General features: G+C 31.5%; 1 protein-coding gene across 1 annotated transcript; it reads left to right on the plus strand.

Moving 5' to 3' along the window:
- The first annotated feature begins 1,614 nt into the window (after positions 1 to 1,614).
- Positions 1,615 to 3,592, plus strand: LOC120154941 (GDSL esterase/lipase At5g33370-like). The gene is made up of 5 exons (XM_039166550.1): positions 1,615 to 1,870; positions 1,953 to 2,080; positions 2,174 to 2,416; positions 2,493 to 2,745; positions 3,219 to 3,592. Exons 1-5 carry the CDS (start codon positions 1,630 to 1,632, stop codon positions 3,455 to 3,457), a joined length of 1,104 nt encoding a protein of 367 aa, XP_039022481.1. The 5' UTR covers positions 1,615 to 1,629; the 3' UTR covers positions 3,458 to 3,592.
- The last annotated feature ends 12,521 nt before the right edge of the window (positions 3,593 to 16,113 follow it).

Below are 16,113 nucleotides of genomic sequence, written 5' to 3' on the forward strand. Positions count from 1 at the left end.
ATCATGATTTGCTTTGATCAAGACAACTGGTTCCAAAATTTGATTTTTTTTTTCTTTCTTTCTCAATTTAGAGACAACACAATTTGTTGTAATTAAACAACAAACAATTTTTTTTGAAAAAATAAATCTTTTTTTATAATATCATATCAAATTCAAATTATATTCATCATATGACAACTTCACTAAGGTACATTTTTAGAGACATAATGATAAAAAAATTCTTAACCTTTTAACTTATTCCAATTGTCTTAGTTTCTCAATACAAATCACGCCTTAAAATTTTAATTTTTTCAAATAAATTCTTTCGAATGATTAACTGATGGTTAATATTTTACTGGCGTGACATGATAACATTAAAGGCTCAATTGAAAAATAAGAAAATTTTGTAGAGTATTTTACTATTATACATTTTTACTCTTAATTTATAATCTTCTCTTCTCTTTAAATAAAAATAATTAAAAAAATTTCCTCGACGATTGAACACAAGATTAGTAAATGTATAATGTTATACACTTCATTATAATTTATTTGTAATTTTAAATTTTATTCTATTTTTAACTCTATCCACAAATTTAAAGAAAAAAAAAATCGATTTAAAAACCATAGGGGAAAAGGATAAAAAAGGGTCCACGAAACATTAAAACCGACAATGGCGGTCGTTTTGTGAAATTTTATCTACGAAACCAATAAATCCAAGTGTACTTGGTGGGTGAATATCGATGAAGATCTATCCCAGTGAATTAAACTATCAATTTCACATGAATTTATACCACTTACAATGTAGGGTAAGGGTCATACAGTAGGTAGAATTCCCAAGAAACTAAACCCTAATTTTTTTAATTAGTTTGAGATGTTATAAGTTAATATTTGTTTGAATTTTTTTAATTATTTGATAATGAACATTTAAATATCTTTATAGACATAACGCTCGAACCCAACACCTCTGGAATAATAATTATTTTTAACCATTGTAGTTGATTGTTTCATTAACATAAACCTCTACGATAGCAATAGAATATATATACATATTTAGTCACCCAATTAATTTTGCAATTTCGTGTTGTTCATTCAACTATTTTAAAAATAATACGTAAACTTACGTTTTTGTTTAGTTTTGATCACCCGCCATTAAAAATATTACGATGATTCTGACATGTGATAATTGGGTGACTAAACCGAAACCTTGTGAATCATTAGGCAACTTAATATGCCATTTACCCTAGAATATGCTATGTGCATCACTCATGATTTTTCTTTTCAGAAAAATCATTGTAAACACTTATAAAAGATTAAAACAAAAATTATCATGATCGAGTCAATCAAATTAAAATACAATGATAAAAAGATTTTTGTTAGAACATAGGAGTAAAATTTATGCCAAAGCTACCCTAATGACCATTTTTCTAAGCCTTAAAAGTAGGTGATTCAATGGAAATGGTGATGAGGTGCCATTGCCAAACACACCTACCTGTACTGTATAGCTTTTGTTTGTGTAGGCCATGTTTTTCACCTTTGACAACAATCCCCTACCCTATATATTAAGGGCTCCTACCCCTTCGATTCATATGCCAAGACAAAGTCTCCATTAATAAACATTATCATTCTCCTTTTTGATAGCTAGCTGGTCCCATGGCGAGCTCACTTGTTTTTGTTTCGTGGATGGTTTTAGGACTTGTAATGGCTACTTCAACTGCCCGAGTTGAATCCGCCAGGGCATTTTTTGTGTTCGGTGATTCCCTTGTTGACAATGGCAACAACAATTTCTTAGCAACCACTGCTCGAGCCGATTCGCCGCCTTACGGCATTGATACCCCCAACCGTCGTCCCACCGGTCGCTTCTCGAACGGCAAAAACATCCCCGATTTCATCAGTTGGGACTTCCATTCCCTTTTACTTCTAATTTTCTCTTCATATTTCATGTTGATTCAACTGAGAATTTGTGTATGTATCAGGTGAAGCACTTGGTTCAGTGCCAACATTGCCATACTTGAGTCCAGAGCTCAGGGGAGATAGGCTACTTGTTGGGGCCAACTTTGCTTCAGCTGGCATTGGGATCCTCAATGACACTGGCATCCAATTTGTAAACTTCTCAAATTCCATGTGTTTTTTTTTTTTTTTTTGACATTTCAAGCCCATTTTGACTGTTTTTGTCCTTCAAATGATGCATTGACAGATAAACATTATCAGAATGTACAAGCAATTGAAGTACTTTGAACAATACCAGGCCCGGTTGACTGACCTCGTCGGGTACGACGAAGTGAGACGGATCGTAAACGATGCACTCATACTCATCACCGTCGGCGGCAACGATTTCGTTAACAACTACTACTTGATTCCATTCTCTCCGAGATCTCGCCAGTTCAGTCTACCAGATTATGTTCGATACCTGATCTCTGAGTACAAGAAACTTCTAATGGTAATATTTCTTGGCATTGTGTCACATTAACATGAAAGATGCCTGGAGATTTGTAAGCTTACAAACTATATTGCAGAGGCTGTATGATCTAGGAGCTCGGAAGGTTCTGGTGACCGGGACAGGACCAATGGGTTGTGTTCCGGCAGAATTAGCCATGAGGAGTCCAACCGGTCAGTGTGCCGCCGAATTGCAACGAGCTGCGGCTTTGTACAATCCACAATTGGTTAACATGATAAATGAACTCAACAGCCAGTATGGTTCAAATATTTTCATTGCTGCTAATACACAACAGCAAACCACTGATTTCATTAATGACCCTGCAGCCTATGGTAAGCAAATGGTAAATTAATTCATAAATTTTATTAAATGATCACATGCATTATTCAACTAATTCATATATTTGCATAAACCGGGAATTTTAACAATTAGGAGTAATGAATGAGGCCTTAATAGCAAGAAGGAGACAAGGATGAACAACAAAAATGTGTGACATTTTGTTGACCTAATTAAAAAAGAACCCCAAATTTATTTATTACAACAACCTACCCCCTTTGAATCACTATTAAATTATGATGAAAGCTACCAAAGATATTATGCATTTTGCCCCAAATTTTATAACCCTCTCAAAAAGGCAACTACACACTTCAAAAATCCATTGTTCTTTTGGGTAAAATACATATGTAGTCACCCACCTATTCTCACAGTTATGTGTTGGTCGCTTAACTATTTTTTTTCCTTCGAAAAGTATACCTATTCTTTAATGCCTATTTTGGTATATGGATTTTATTTGCTTCATTTGCAGGATTTACCACATCAAAGGTAGCTTGTTGTGGCCAAGGACCCTACAATGGCTTGGGACTATGTACCGTGGTATCGAATCTGTGCCCAAACCGAGACGAATATGCTTTCTGGGATCCGTTCCATCCTTCGGAGAGGGCGAACGGCATAATTGTGAACATGATCTTGAGTGGTTCGGCTAATTACATGAGCCCCATGAACCTCAGTTCTCTCTTAGCTTTGGACACCAAAACCAAGACATAGTTAATTAGTTAGCATTCTAATAAGGATAGTGAGCCTTTTGTGTTGAACCATTAATGTTGTTCGTTTGCTTTGCATGGATGCTTCTATGATTTTGATTATTATGGCGTTGTGGTTTGAATAATTTGCAATTATGTATTGTTCGAATCTGTTTTCTATTATGATATCTAAATTTCATTTTTTATTATTGTTTGCATTTTTAAGGAGAAAAATCAGGTTTTCTATTTAAAAAGGATATTTATAAGCTTCAAATACATGCATGAATTATATATAAATATTTAAATTTTAAAGGTGATATTATCATATATTTCAATTTATTCGATCTTATAACATTTTATCATTGAGAAAATAAATAACGTTCGAACAAGTATTTAAAAAAAATACAACATTTCAGAAAAGAAAAAAAAGAAAATATAATGTTCGAAGAATAATAAGAAAACTTAAGGAATTAATATCAACATTTTATTAATTTCGATAATCACATTTTTGTATATTAATTTCAAACTAAGCAGCCTATATGAAATAGACTTTGGCATTTAATAATCTGCATGGAGAAATTTTTTCCTTTTCAGACATATTTTAAAGGCTGGATCATACATCTATTTATCGGAAAATTATTATTATTTTAAATAGATTACACAGAAAATAATTATTCAGTAATCAATAATATTTTAAATTTGGCTTTAGGTAAACTTTATAAATGGTCCTTAAACTTTTAAAGTGCTTTGTTATATAAATTTTATATAAAAACATTAAAAATAAAAATTTAAAATACTAATATTGCTATCACTTTAAACACTAATATTGCTATCACTTTAAAAATAAGGCAAAAAGGGACCCAAGGTCCCTGAACTTTCAAACAAAACCAGTACAGCCCTCATCCTTTTTTTTTATCAATGTGGCCCTCTAACTCTGGAAAAAAAATTTCAATGTGACCCTTTGACCAACGTTTTCCGTCGTTTACCAACGGAACCGTTACTTTCAGTTGGTGTGACACGTTAACTTGCCCAGCTTAGCCGTTTAATACTGTTAGAAATTGGGTAAATTACACAATTTATCATTCACCTATCTTCTTTCTTCTATTTTGGTCACTAAAATTTAAAAAATTCAATTTAATCACTCAACTTTTGAGTTACTCCTATTTTAATCACCATAACTTATTTTATTATTTTTTATGTATAACATGAAATTTATTATTATTTTATTAATATATGATTAAAATAATATCAATTAAACTAATTACATAAAAAATTTGAATCAAGTGGGATTTGAACTTTTCATAGAAAAGTTCATATTGTTCTTCATCATCCTTTTTACCTTATCTGTAAATATAAATACACTTGAACAAAATTTGAGCTTCATCAGTTTCTGGCTCTCCCCAAGTTTTCCAAAGTTGAAAACAAAAGCAATCAGGTGCTTCAATCCACTTGATCCTCGAAGCATCAATGGCATTCTTCACCAATATCCCAAACCTCGACATCTTGTTCTTGTCATAAACAACCGGTGAGCCACCATGAATCATTTCAGGCAATTTGAACACCACTTGCTGTTCAGGGATCACCGCAGAGTTCTCGGTGATCGCGAAATCATGGATCAGTGAACCTACAAGCATAGCTAGCCGAACCATTTTTGAACTGAACCGCATGAACCATCTCATCCCCATCGAAGAAATGATGACTGGCGACGGGTTTGTGAAGCGGTTTCGAATGTAGACCTTTTATACATTCCAGGATTGTTCTGGTCACAGGGAGCCTACACTTGACCCGTTGGTTCGGTACAGGGGCAAAGTTTCCAGATATTTGAACAGTGGGGTCAACTGTTTTGGAAAGAGAATAGTGACACTAGTGAGAAACCAAAACATTCTCCACCACATTGGTAATCTTGGAATTTTTCGACGACAGATAGGGAAGGAGGGAAAGGGGTGGAGGTAGGGGGTAAGAATCCATTTTCTTTTTGCCATAGCTAAACCTTAGACCCTAAGTCTCTAAGATTTCCGAAATTGAAAACTTCTAGAGTATGGGTTAACTACAACCTTAGACCCTGAACTCTCTAAGATTTCCAAAATTGAAAACTTCTAGAGTCTAATGACCAAAATAGAAGAGAAGAAAATAGTTAAGTGATGAATTATATAATTTACCCAATTTATAAACATGAATTAACAGTTCTGTTGGTCAAAGGGTCACATTGAGTTTTTTTTTCAGAGTTGGAGGCCCACATTGATCGAAAAAAGGATGAAGGCAATATTGAGTTTTTTTTTTTAAGTTCAAGGACCTTGGGTGCCTTTTTACCAAAAAATAATTATAATATTTAAAAAAAATCTACGCATAGTCTGTTGATGTCCCCTTAAAAATATTTCTTATAATTTTTTTAAATTATGATATCATAATTTAATTTTTTTAATTTTGTTCTTATTGATTATGAAAAAAAACATTTATCGGTTGTAAATGACATTATAATCTTTTAACTTTGGGTAAATTACACCGGTCCTCACCGAATTTTACCACCTCTCTTATTTTACTCATCGTACTTTCAATTTTTCTATTATCTTACTAAACTTTACAGATTAAATCATTTTGATCACTCTGTCATTATCTCTCTAACGGTATGATAACGTGTCATTTTTTATTATTATTTAATATAAAATAATTGAAAATATAAAGGTAAATTACACTGTTTATCACTGAACTTTACTATCTCTCCATTTTGCTCACCCAACTATAAAATAAAAATAGAAGGTGGTCGGATACCATCGCCGGCAACCGTCGACCGCCGTAGATGATGATCGTTCGTTCCCAAATTTCATGGATCGCTTTGCCTTTGTACCTTGAGTTCGAATCTAACCTCTATTTTGTCGAAACTTGCTCCGAAGTCCATAAATCAGAGATTGAAAGTGAGGAGGCCGAAACATTTCAGTCGAGATTCATAGATTTTGAGACATTTTCCGGTGAAATAACCACCAGATTCAGACTAAGGGGGTCGAGACAAACCGACCCATGAATTTTGAGACTGAATGGCCACCATCAACGACGATCGATGGTAACTGGAATGAAAAATGATGTGGTGGTCGGTGGCTACAATGGGGGAAGAAGAGGGTTCGAAACGACGTTGTTTTAGTGTATATTTAAGTTTTTTAAAATGATATCATTTTGATACTTCTGTCATGTCATAACATTGTTAAAAGTTAATAGCATAGTGAGCAATATGATTCAATCTATAAAGTTCAGTGAACAAAATAAAGAATTTGAAAGTACGGTGAGTAGAACAAGAGAGAGAATAAAACTCAGTGAGGAACGGTGTATTTACCCTTTAACTTTTAACATAAAAAGGTTGAATTTTATTTATGATGTCTTAGTAAAACAACATGTATATTATTGGGTTCCTTGTAATTAAATTACTAAAAGAAATTTAACCTTAAATTGGGTGTGACATTAACAATCTTTTTTATTGGTTGCATGTGTTATTTATTGCAGTTTGATCTTTGCACTCAGAATGGGCGGTGCATTGGAATAATTCTTTGGAGGCTTTTCAGCCATTTACATAAAGACAAACCTTCAAAGTGGGCTAATTCCAAGTCGAACGTAAAATTTTATATTAAAAAATTAATTCTTAAGATTTTAAGGGAAAAATAAATTATAAAATTTTAAGAGGCAAAATAGATTATTAATAAAAAAATATCAAAAATATAAATAATTTAAAACTTTGAGGGGACTGTCCCACCCGTTTCTCCCTCGATCTATCCCTTGGCACACCTTTTTCTTTCTTCTACCTTATTAAATCTAATAATTTTAAACATGCTATAAAAATACAATAAATACTCCATAAACTAAGTTTTTTTTTTAAAAAAAAGAAATTTAACACTAAAAAGTTATTTATAACGTTTAGATGTTGATTATATTCAATTGACAATATTTTTCTCGAAAAATCACATCTTAATATTTACAGTTGTAATGCAAAAGTTGAAAGGATGATAAAAATAAAAAGCATCATTGTTAGAAAATGATCAATTCCTTTAAGGCTTAATTTGTAAAGTAAAGTGCCTGAATTATATCGTTTTCTTAAAAGTAGCGTCTAAACTTTTTTCGATCTATCTACGTGTTTAATGTTACAAACGTTAGCACTTTAAGTGCCTCAACAATAACGACAGTTAAATTTTGTTGTTAAAGGACATGTGTTGTCTTTATAAAATTTTAAAATTTTATTAAAATTAAAAAAAAACTTAAAATTATAATTTTTAAAAGAAAAAAGACATTTTTAAAACCCTAATTTCAATATCTTTGCTACCTCCAGTCGTCTCCACAGCGGTCAATCGACCGAAAATCCAATGACGTATAGCTAACCACCCACGACCAAAATCCTCTTGTTTTCACAATCAGTCAAACACTCAACGACGATGTAAGTGTAACATTTTGCGAACGTCAATTCTCATCTCTATCGCGTATTTTCACTACAATTAAAGGTTGGAGTAAGGGGGTTTCAGTTGTTGGGTGTTCTTCCGGTCATACAACATTGGAATTTTGGCCGATTGATGCAGTGGTGATGGTCGACGATGGTAAAGATATTGAAATTAGAGTTTTAAAAGTTTTTGGGTTTTTTTAATTTGAGAAAAATTTAGGTTTTTAAGATATATATATATATAAATTTCTCAAAATTATAAAAAAAATGTGACACATGTCACTTAATGAAGAAATTTAACGATCGTTAAGTTGTATAAATCCCTTATTATAACCCTTAATGCAAATCCTAATTTCCATTTCAAATCTCATTCTTTTTTAAGGGTAAATTACACGGTTCCTCATTCTACTTTACTCTCTCTCCTATTTTGCTCTTCGAACTTTCAATTTTTCTAATTTTCACACTGAACTTTACAGATTGAATCATTTTGCTCACTCTGTCGTTAACTTTTTAATGACGTTATGACGTGGCACAGGAATCAAACCAACACTGTTTTGAAAAACTCAAATATACTTTAAAACGATGTCGTTTTGGTGAGTAAAATATGAGATAGAGTAAAGTTTAATGACTCATGGTGTAATTTACCCTTTTTCCTTCTCTTCTTCATTGTCTCTCCGACGGCCAACGTGTCATTTTCATTCCAATCACCGTCGACCGCCGTAGATGGTGGTTGTTCGATCCCAAAATGGGATGTGCATGTTCATCTCAACCCCTTAAGTCTAGATCTGGTGGTGGTTTCATCGGATAATGTCCCCAAAACTCATGAATTTAGATTGAAATGTTTCAGTTTCCTCACTTTTAATCTCAAATTCGTGGACTTTGAAGTAACTTTCGGTAAAATGGAGGTCGGATTCAAACTCACGACATCGAGGCGAAGCGACCTATCCTATTTTGGGACCAAACGATCACCATCTATGGCGGTCAACAGTGGCCAGTGGTGATATCATACCACTTCTATTTTTATTTTATTTTTTAATTATTTTATATTAAAAATAATTAAAAAAACATACGTTAGAGAGAAAATAAAGGAGTGAGCAAAATGATTCAATTTGTAAAGTTAAATGAGTAAATTAGAAAAATTAAAAGTTTGATGAGCCAAATAGGAGAGAGAGTAAATTAGATAGGAACGGTGTAATTTACCCTTTTTTATAACTCTCAGCCTCTCCATTTTCTCTTCTCCGACGAGAGAAGGCTACGCATGGCCTTTTCCCGTCGCTCTCCGATAAGAGTCTAAACGCCTCTTAAACACCCTCATATGACTGAAACTACCCCTATCTAATTCTCTTTTGACCTATACTCATACCATCCTCTAAATGGATCTCAAATGAAGGGTTTGAAAATTACCTTCGTCGGTCGAATGACCTCTAGCTCTGATGTAGAAGGAGAGTGCTTCCACCAATGGGGTAAGATTTCTTCTTTCTCTTGTTTCCTTTTTTTCTTGTTTTTCTTCAAAGGCTCTCGGTTTATTTTTTTGTATATGGGTATTCTCTATTTGTTTCTTTTTTAGGTTGTTCCGTTGCTTGATTTACAGTTGTTGAAAAGATTTTTTTTGGTTCCCCCTTTTCTCCTTTTTTTTTTTTTGCATATGAGCTTGGGGGTGAAGGAATCTATCTTCATCATACCATCCTCTAAATGATCTTAAATGAAGGGTTTGAAAATTAGCTTCATCGGTCGAAGGACCTAGCTCTGATGTAGAAGGAGAGTGCTTCCACCAAGAGGGTAAGATTTCTTCTTTCTCTTGTTTCCTTTTTTTCTTGTTTTTCTTCAAAGGCTCTCAGTTTCTTTTTTGTATATAGGTATTCTCTATTTGTTTCTTTTTTAGGTTGCTCTTTTTTTGTATATTGATTTGACTGCTTGGGCCATCGAATAGTTGAGGATTTACCTTGGTCTAATATTTCATTTTCTGCCTTTGTTTCATCCTCGCACAAATTGGCCCAAAAGGACTCTGTTTTGCAGAACAATTCATTCCATGCCATCAGACTGTTTGGGAGCAATGTCAGAGGGCACAGGTGGAGGCTTGGCCGAAAAATCACGTGTTGTTGCTTACTAAACCATTGACGTGAAAACATGCGTGACGTTGAGGCATTTTTGGTTCATGAAATGGACAACTAAGGAGATTGGTGGCTTCGAGTGAGCCACACGCGCAGTTATGGGAGTAGCCGGATTCATCTCAACTGTTAGATCACATATCCAGATCTAACGACTGCAACTTACTGCATGGATGATATTAGTGCATGGAACCCTAATTTTACCTTGGTGCAAATCTGGGCCGTTAATTACCCTTAGATTTAACGGCTTAGATCATTGACGGCAGGGGATAAAAAGGGTAGCTAGGGTTTTTGTTGCTATCTTCCCATTCGGGCTGCTTGACCGACGCTTGAGTGAACATTGAAAGCCTTAGCTGTCGGGTCTTTCGTACGGTCATGCTTTGGGCATTTACTGAATCTGATTTGTTGGGTCAGACAACCTAATTTCTTTGCTCGAATGGGCTCCTTACTGAACTGGACTTAGACTGTCACCGAACTTAAGTCTTGACTTTTAGAATTCGATTTGGACTTCCTAAATCAGACCTGGAATAAAGAAATGAAAATGGATTAACAATAATAATAATGTTAAACAAAAATAAAAATAATAAAAATAATGTATAATGTATAATTGAAGACATCGAATCTCGTCCATTGATATAGTTTTTTATAATATATTTTTTATTATTACAAACTATATTATAGAATATAATATTTATTTATTCATTGGGTTACATATTGTAGGCCCATTACACGAAAATGAAACAGCCCATGACCGGCTGCATGCAAACCATTCCAGCGAGCTAGGGTTTCATAACCCTAGCAGTGTCCTCTTCTGCGCCGCAAGCTCCCTCGCCTCTCTCTCCGAGTTTCACGGCTGCCAGTCTCTCAACATCTCCAAAACATCCGACGAACGAAACTCATGCATGTATCACCAACAAACACAACAAAGCATTAGTGTTTTATGTGGTTGTAAACACCCAAAAACAGAGTTTTTATTGCTATAAATAAGTGTAAACCAAACCTATTGTACACTACGATTACACACAAAAATTACTAGAGAAAATCACAGCAAACCTCAAGAAAGATTCAGAGCATCTTTTGTAGTTGTCGAAAGCACAAAGAAATAAAAGGTATATTTTACCTCGATTCGTCATTTTGACTTGGTGCATGTTGCTTTTCCTTTTTTCTCTTCGTTGTTGCTTCGAAATGGTCGAGGAACGGGGCGTTTTCGAGATCTACCTTCGTAGATCTAGCCCCAGAGGCTTAATATTTTTAAAAAACATTTTCATATTCGATACCAGTGTAAGAAGGCTCTCGGAGAAAGCAAAAAAATTTTAATTTTGCCGCCGATGATCGGTGGCCGACGCCGATCAACGACGGCGGTGAGGCGACAATGGGTGGCCGTTTCTGGGTTCTTGAAGAACCACAGCCCTATTCTTCATTTTTGAAGAACAGGCGAGAGCGTTTGAAGGTTTTGGGGGGCTTGGTTTGAAATGAGAGAAATGAAGAGGATCAATTTTTTTAACTTATATACGCGACCCACTGACCCGAGACAGACCCGCGCGCCGACCCGCTCTACACTAGGGTCCGCGTGTTTTCATTAAGAATGGGAAAATTTCATTTTGGCCTCACTATTTTTGAAAACTTCTATTTTGACCCCTATTTCGCTTTGAATTGATCTCTAAGTGTTATTCTCTTCTAATTTGGCCATCCAATCTTGTTTTATTTCGTTTTAACCCTTATTATTTTTATATATATTTAATTATATATTTTTTATTTATTTACTATATTTCTTTAGTTTTGGTTTTTTTTATTTATGCTATATTATATTATACTTTTATTATTATTTTTTATTTATATATATATTACTTATATTTTTCATCATTATTATTTTTTTATATTTTTTTATATATTTTTTTGTTGTGTACATTTTTTAGTTTATATATATATTAATTATTATTTTCATTATTATTATTTTATTACTATTTTTACTATTATCATTATAACTACTATTTTTCCCCTTATATGTTTTTACTTTTTTTTATTTTTTTTATTTATCTATTTATGTTTTTTATTATTTTTCTTTATTTTTTTTCGTTTTTCCCTTTCATATTTTCTTTATATTTATTCATATTTATTCCTTTTGGTACATTGTTGTTTTCATTATTATGTTTGTTTGCCTTATTTTTATATTTATATTTTTATCACTTTTATTTTCTTATCTCTATTTTTATTTACTTTTTTATTTTTACTCTGTTTTTCCCTCCTTTTATTTATTTTATTTGTTTTTTTCCCTTTCTTCATGTTATTTTATTACTTTTATTACTTAACTCGTTTTTTTTATTTTTAAAGGGTACATCTTCAATTAATCAGAGGTAAGTAATTTAGGATCAAAATTTTACATTTTAATTTTAAATTACAATTTTCTTAATTTAAGACAACTGGAAATTACGTAGTACCGAAAGGGCAGTTCAATGGTGCTAACCCTTCATTGGCTGTAACCGACTCCCGAATCCGACATATCACTGGTAAGACGCAGATCAGGTAAGAAATAAGGTATTCGATCTACCCATTTATTTTAAATAAAATATCGATGGCGACTCTAACCCATTTTCCCAAGTCGAAGCCCAATTCTGGGTCCAACCGAAAGACGGTTCCAACAATAATATATAATAATATTTAATATTTTTAAAATTATACTTTTTATTAAACCTATTATTTAATATTTTATTTTCAAAAGCTATATATGTTTTAAAATATATATTATATAATATACTAATATTTACTTTCAAAACTATATATAATATATTATTTTCAAAACTATATTATATACACTATTTTATTTTCGAAACTATATATAATATAATATATATTACTATATATTTTTAAAACTATATAAATACTATATATATAATATATTCTATGTATACTATATAACTACATATTATACTTATAAACACTATATAATATAATATTATATGAAAATTATAATATAAAAAGAGAATCGAAATATCCCCGGACGGAAACAAGTATCTATAATAAAAATAATTAAAAATATTATTACTAAATATTTGATTCAAAAAAATTTAGGATAAACTATCTATTTGGTCATCATTTATTATCATATTTCTATTTTTATCACTCAATTTTTTTTAAAAAATCATACTCAATGTTATATTTTATTTTTATTTTGGTCACCTATAACAACTCGAATTTCTGAGTCAATATATGTGAAATGATTTAGGATAACTTCGGGCTGATTTAGGAGCATAATTGGACTCTTGAGGCATGTTCAGTCTCATTGGGATAGAATTGGGTCTATCTGGGCCTAGAAAAGAGGGAAATTTGTAAGGGATCATTTTTGCCTCTCACCGTGGGTTTAAGAGAGAGAAAGAGAAGGGGGGGGGGGAGTGATGCCTTCCACCCACCTCTATCCCATGCCTTCTTTCTTTCTTTGCTCTTCATTTTCTCCTCCAAAAGCAAAAGTCTTTGTTTTAGTATTTTGTTGAAAGAATCTTACCTCAAGTAAGATAAGAATCATTTCAAGTAATTAATGGGCTTCAAATGAGATCAATATTATTCATTTTCAGAAACATAAAAAAGAGACTATAAGGGCCCTTTGTATCTAATTTTTTTAAACTATAATTATTAAAAAAATTCATTATATAAATTTAACATTTGAGTTATACAAATATAAAATAATAAACTTGATAAGAAATTTTATAACCCAAAATTTATTTTAGTTTATAATAATAATATAATATGAATGCATGTTAGACATCGATTGAATTTAAAAAATACACAAAAATATTGTTATAAGCAAGAGCATATAAAAAGTTTCATTAACATAAAAAAACATGTTTAGTGGTAATTGAAACTCTCAAACTTTTAGAAAAAAATAATTCGTAGTCTTAGAACTTTTTTGCACCAAATGTGATCTTTAAAGTTAGAAAAAAAATCTAACCCTTTGAACAGTAAAATCAAACATTGATCGTCACGACACTTACATAACTTACATGACTTATATACAATACAATATTGATGTGACAGTTTATAATATTATTGTGACAGTACACTATGGACGATGATATGGTAGGTAACTTAATTAATTATTTTAGAAAGTTTGAGGACTTATTTAATTTAAAAAAATTAAATTAAAAATATAAATATAAAAATATTAAGATATTAAATACATTAAATATAAAAATTCTATAAAATTAATTTATTAACCAAAATTTTTATTTAAGGACTACATTGAGCATAAAAATGGTCCATGGACCATATTGATCTTTTTAAAAAAGTGTGAGAGTTTCAAATACCGTTAAGTTTTAAAAAAAATTGTTAAAATGATTTAAACATGTGTAAGGTAAGTTAAAAATCTAGATGTAATATTTCTTTATTTTTAAATTTCCAAAACAATTTTAATGAAAATACTAAAAGCATATTTTTTATGTCTTCATATTTTCACTTGTTTTTGTTTTTCGTTTTCCAGAAATCATTTTCAATTTTACAACCAAACATATTTTCTTCAACGTTTTCTATTTTATAAGAAATTGAAAATAAAAATAATCTATATTTTCTAAACCCAAACATACTCTAAAAGTTTCTCCTCTAAAAGCAAAAACTTTCTTGAGAAAATACTACGGTCAATCTCAACAGTCCCGACCACAAAACATAAGAAAAACACAGAAAATACTTAATTAAGATAAATTTATTGTATTAAATACCATGACTAATCTTTAAAAGAAAAATATTAGAATTTCATTGGCATATATTTTTTTTATTTGGCACCTTCATGGGTATCAATAGGAATGAAATTAAGTATTTAATTTATATATTTAATAATTTGCTAAATTTAATAAATATAAATTTTTAATATATAAAGGAAACTTAATCCGAGTTCAAATTTGAGCTCAAATGTAAAAACTTAGAAATGAGCTTAATCAAGCTTGAATATCAGATCAAATAGTTGGGTTATGAAATCTGAGTTCGACACCTCTATTTATTCTTCACAAACCAAAATATAACGGCTTTGAAGTAAAGTTGCTGGACTTGGGCAATATAATCCATTGAGGTAAACTCGCAAGATTTCTGGGCCAAGGTTAATTATTCCGTGCATGGGTTTAGAATTCGATGAGTTTTTTAGAAAATAAATTTAGAAGATAATTATAATAATATTTTTTATATTATTTTTTTAAATAAATCTTTATTTTATTGAATAAAATTAATAATATATATATATAATTTCAAAATGAGACGGGTAATACGCCGGTTTTATCTCAAATGACGGCTTGAGTTTTGAGTCGGGTGAAGCCACTCTAGACCCAGGTCAAGTCAAATTTCAGATAGAGAGTTTAGAATTTTTGAATGAGATCGAATTGACTGAAATGAGACTTAACCCGACCCATATCAATCCCAACTCACTATCTAGTATTTAGGAAATTGCTTCTGTTTTTTATTTTATTTTTTTATAATTATAATCCCACAAAATACATAAACACAATAGAAATACACAATTTACTCTCCTTTTTCTGAACAAAAGTACTGTAACTCACATCTACAAGAAAACACACTAATGCGTCGATTTGTTAGCTCAGATTACAAATCAAGTTTTCCCATCTACGCCTATATCTTGTTTAGCTTAATAAATTTGAATAGAAGCAGTTTAAGTTACGTTTCAACAGAAAAAAATTATAATATTGAAAAGATTTTTTACTTTAAACCATCGTCAATTAGCTCAAGTCGAGTTCAATCTCGAGTCGAGTCCATTCAAATCGAATGTTGCTCAAACTTTGACCGTATCGAACTTGAGTAATTTGCGATTTGTCTCGTCTCATTTACACAATAATATACAATAATATATGTATATAGACTTCTATTTTCCATAATTTCTGCCATTTGTATTTCTGTAAAGCACCAGTGGTCAAAATGATTCAATGGTGTTTGTTATGATATAAATTCATATCTAACCTAAGCTAGTTCTCTGTGACTGAGAAACCAAACCGGTTGCCAGACCAGACAGATCATTGACATGTAAAATGCAACACTAGCAATAAATTCCCTGAAAAGGGTTGTCATTCGCCATCTTCACGTTCATTGGTGGTGATTTAAAATGGAATAGCAAAAGTTGGTTTCAAGTAGTATATTCAACTACCATAACAGCTTGCCTTTTTGTTTTTT

The sequence above is a fragment of the Hibiscus syriacus genome, unplaced genomic scaffold, assembly GCF_006381635.1.
Source record: "Hibiscus syriacus cultivar Baekdansim isolate YM2019G1 unplaced genomic scaffold, ASM638163v2 tig00111153_pilon, whole genome shotgun sequence".
Taxonomy (NCBI): Eukaryota; Viridiplantae; Streptophyta; class Magnoliopsida; order Malvales; family Malvaceae; genus Hibiscus; species Hibiscus syriacus.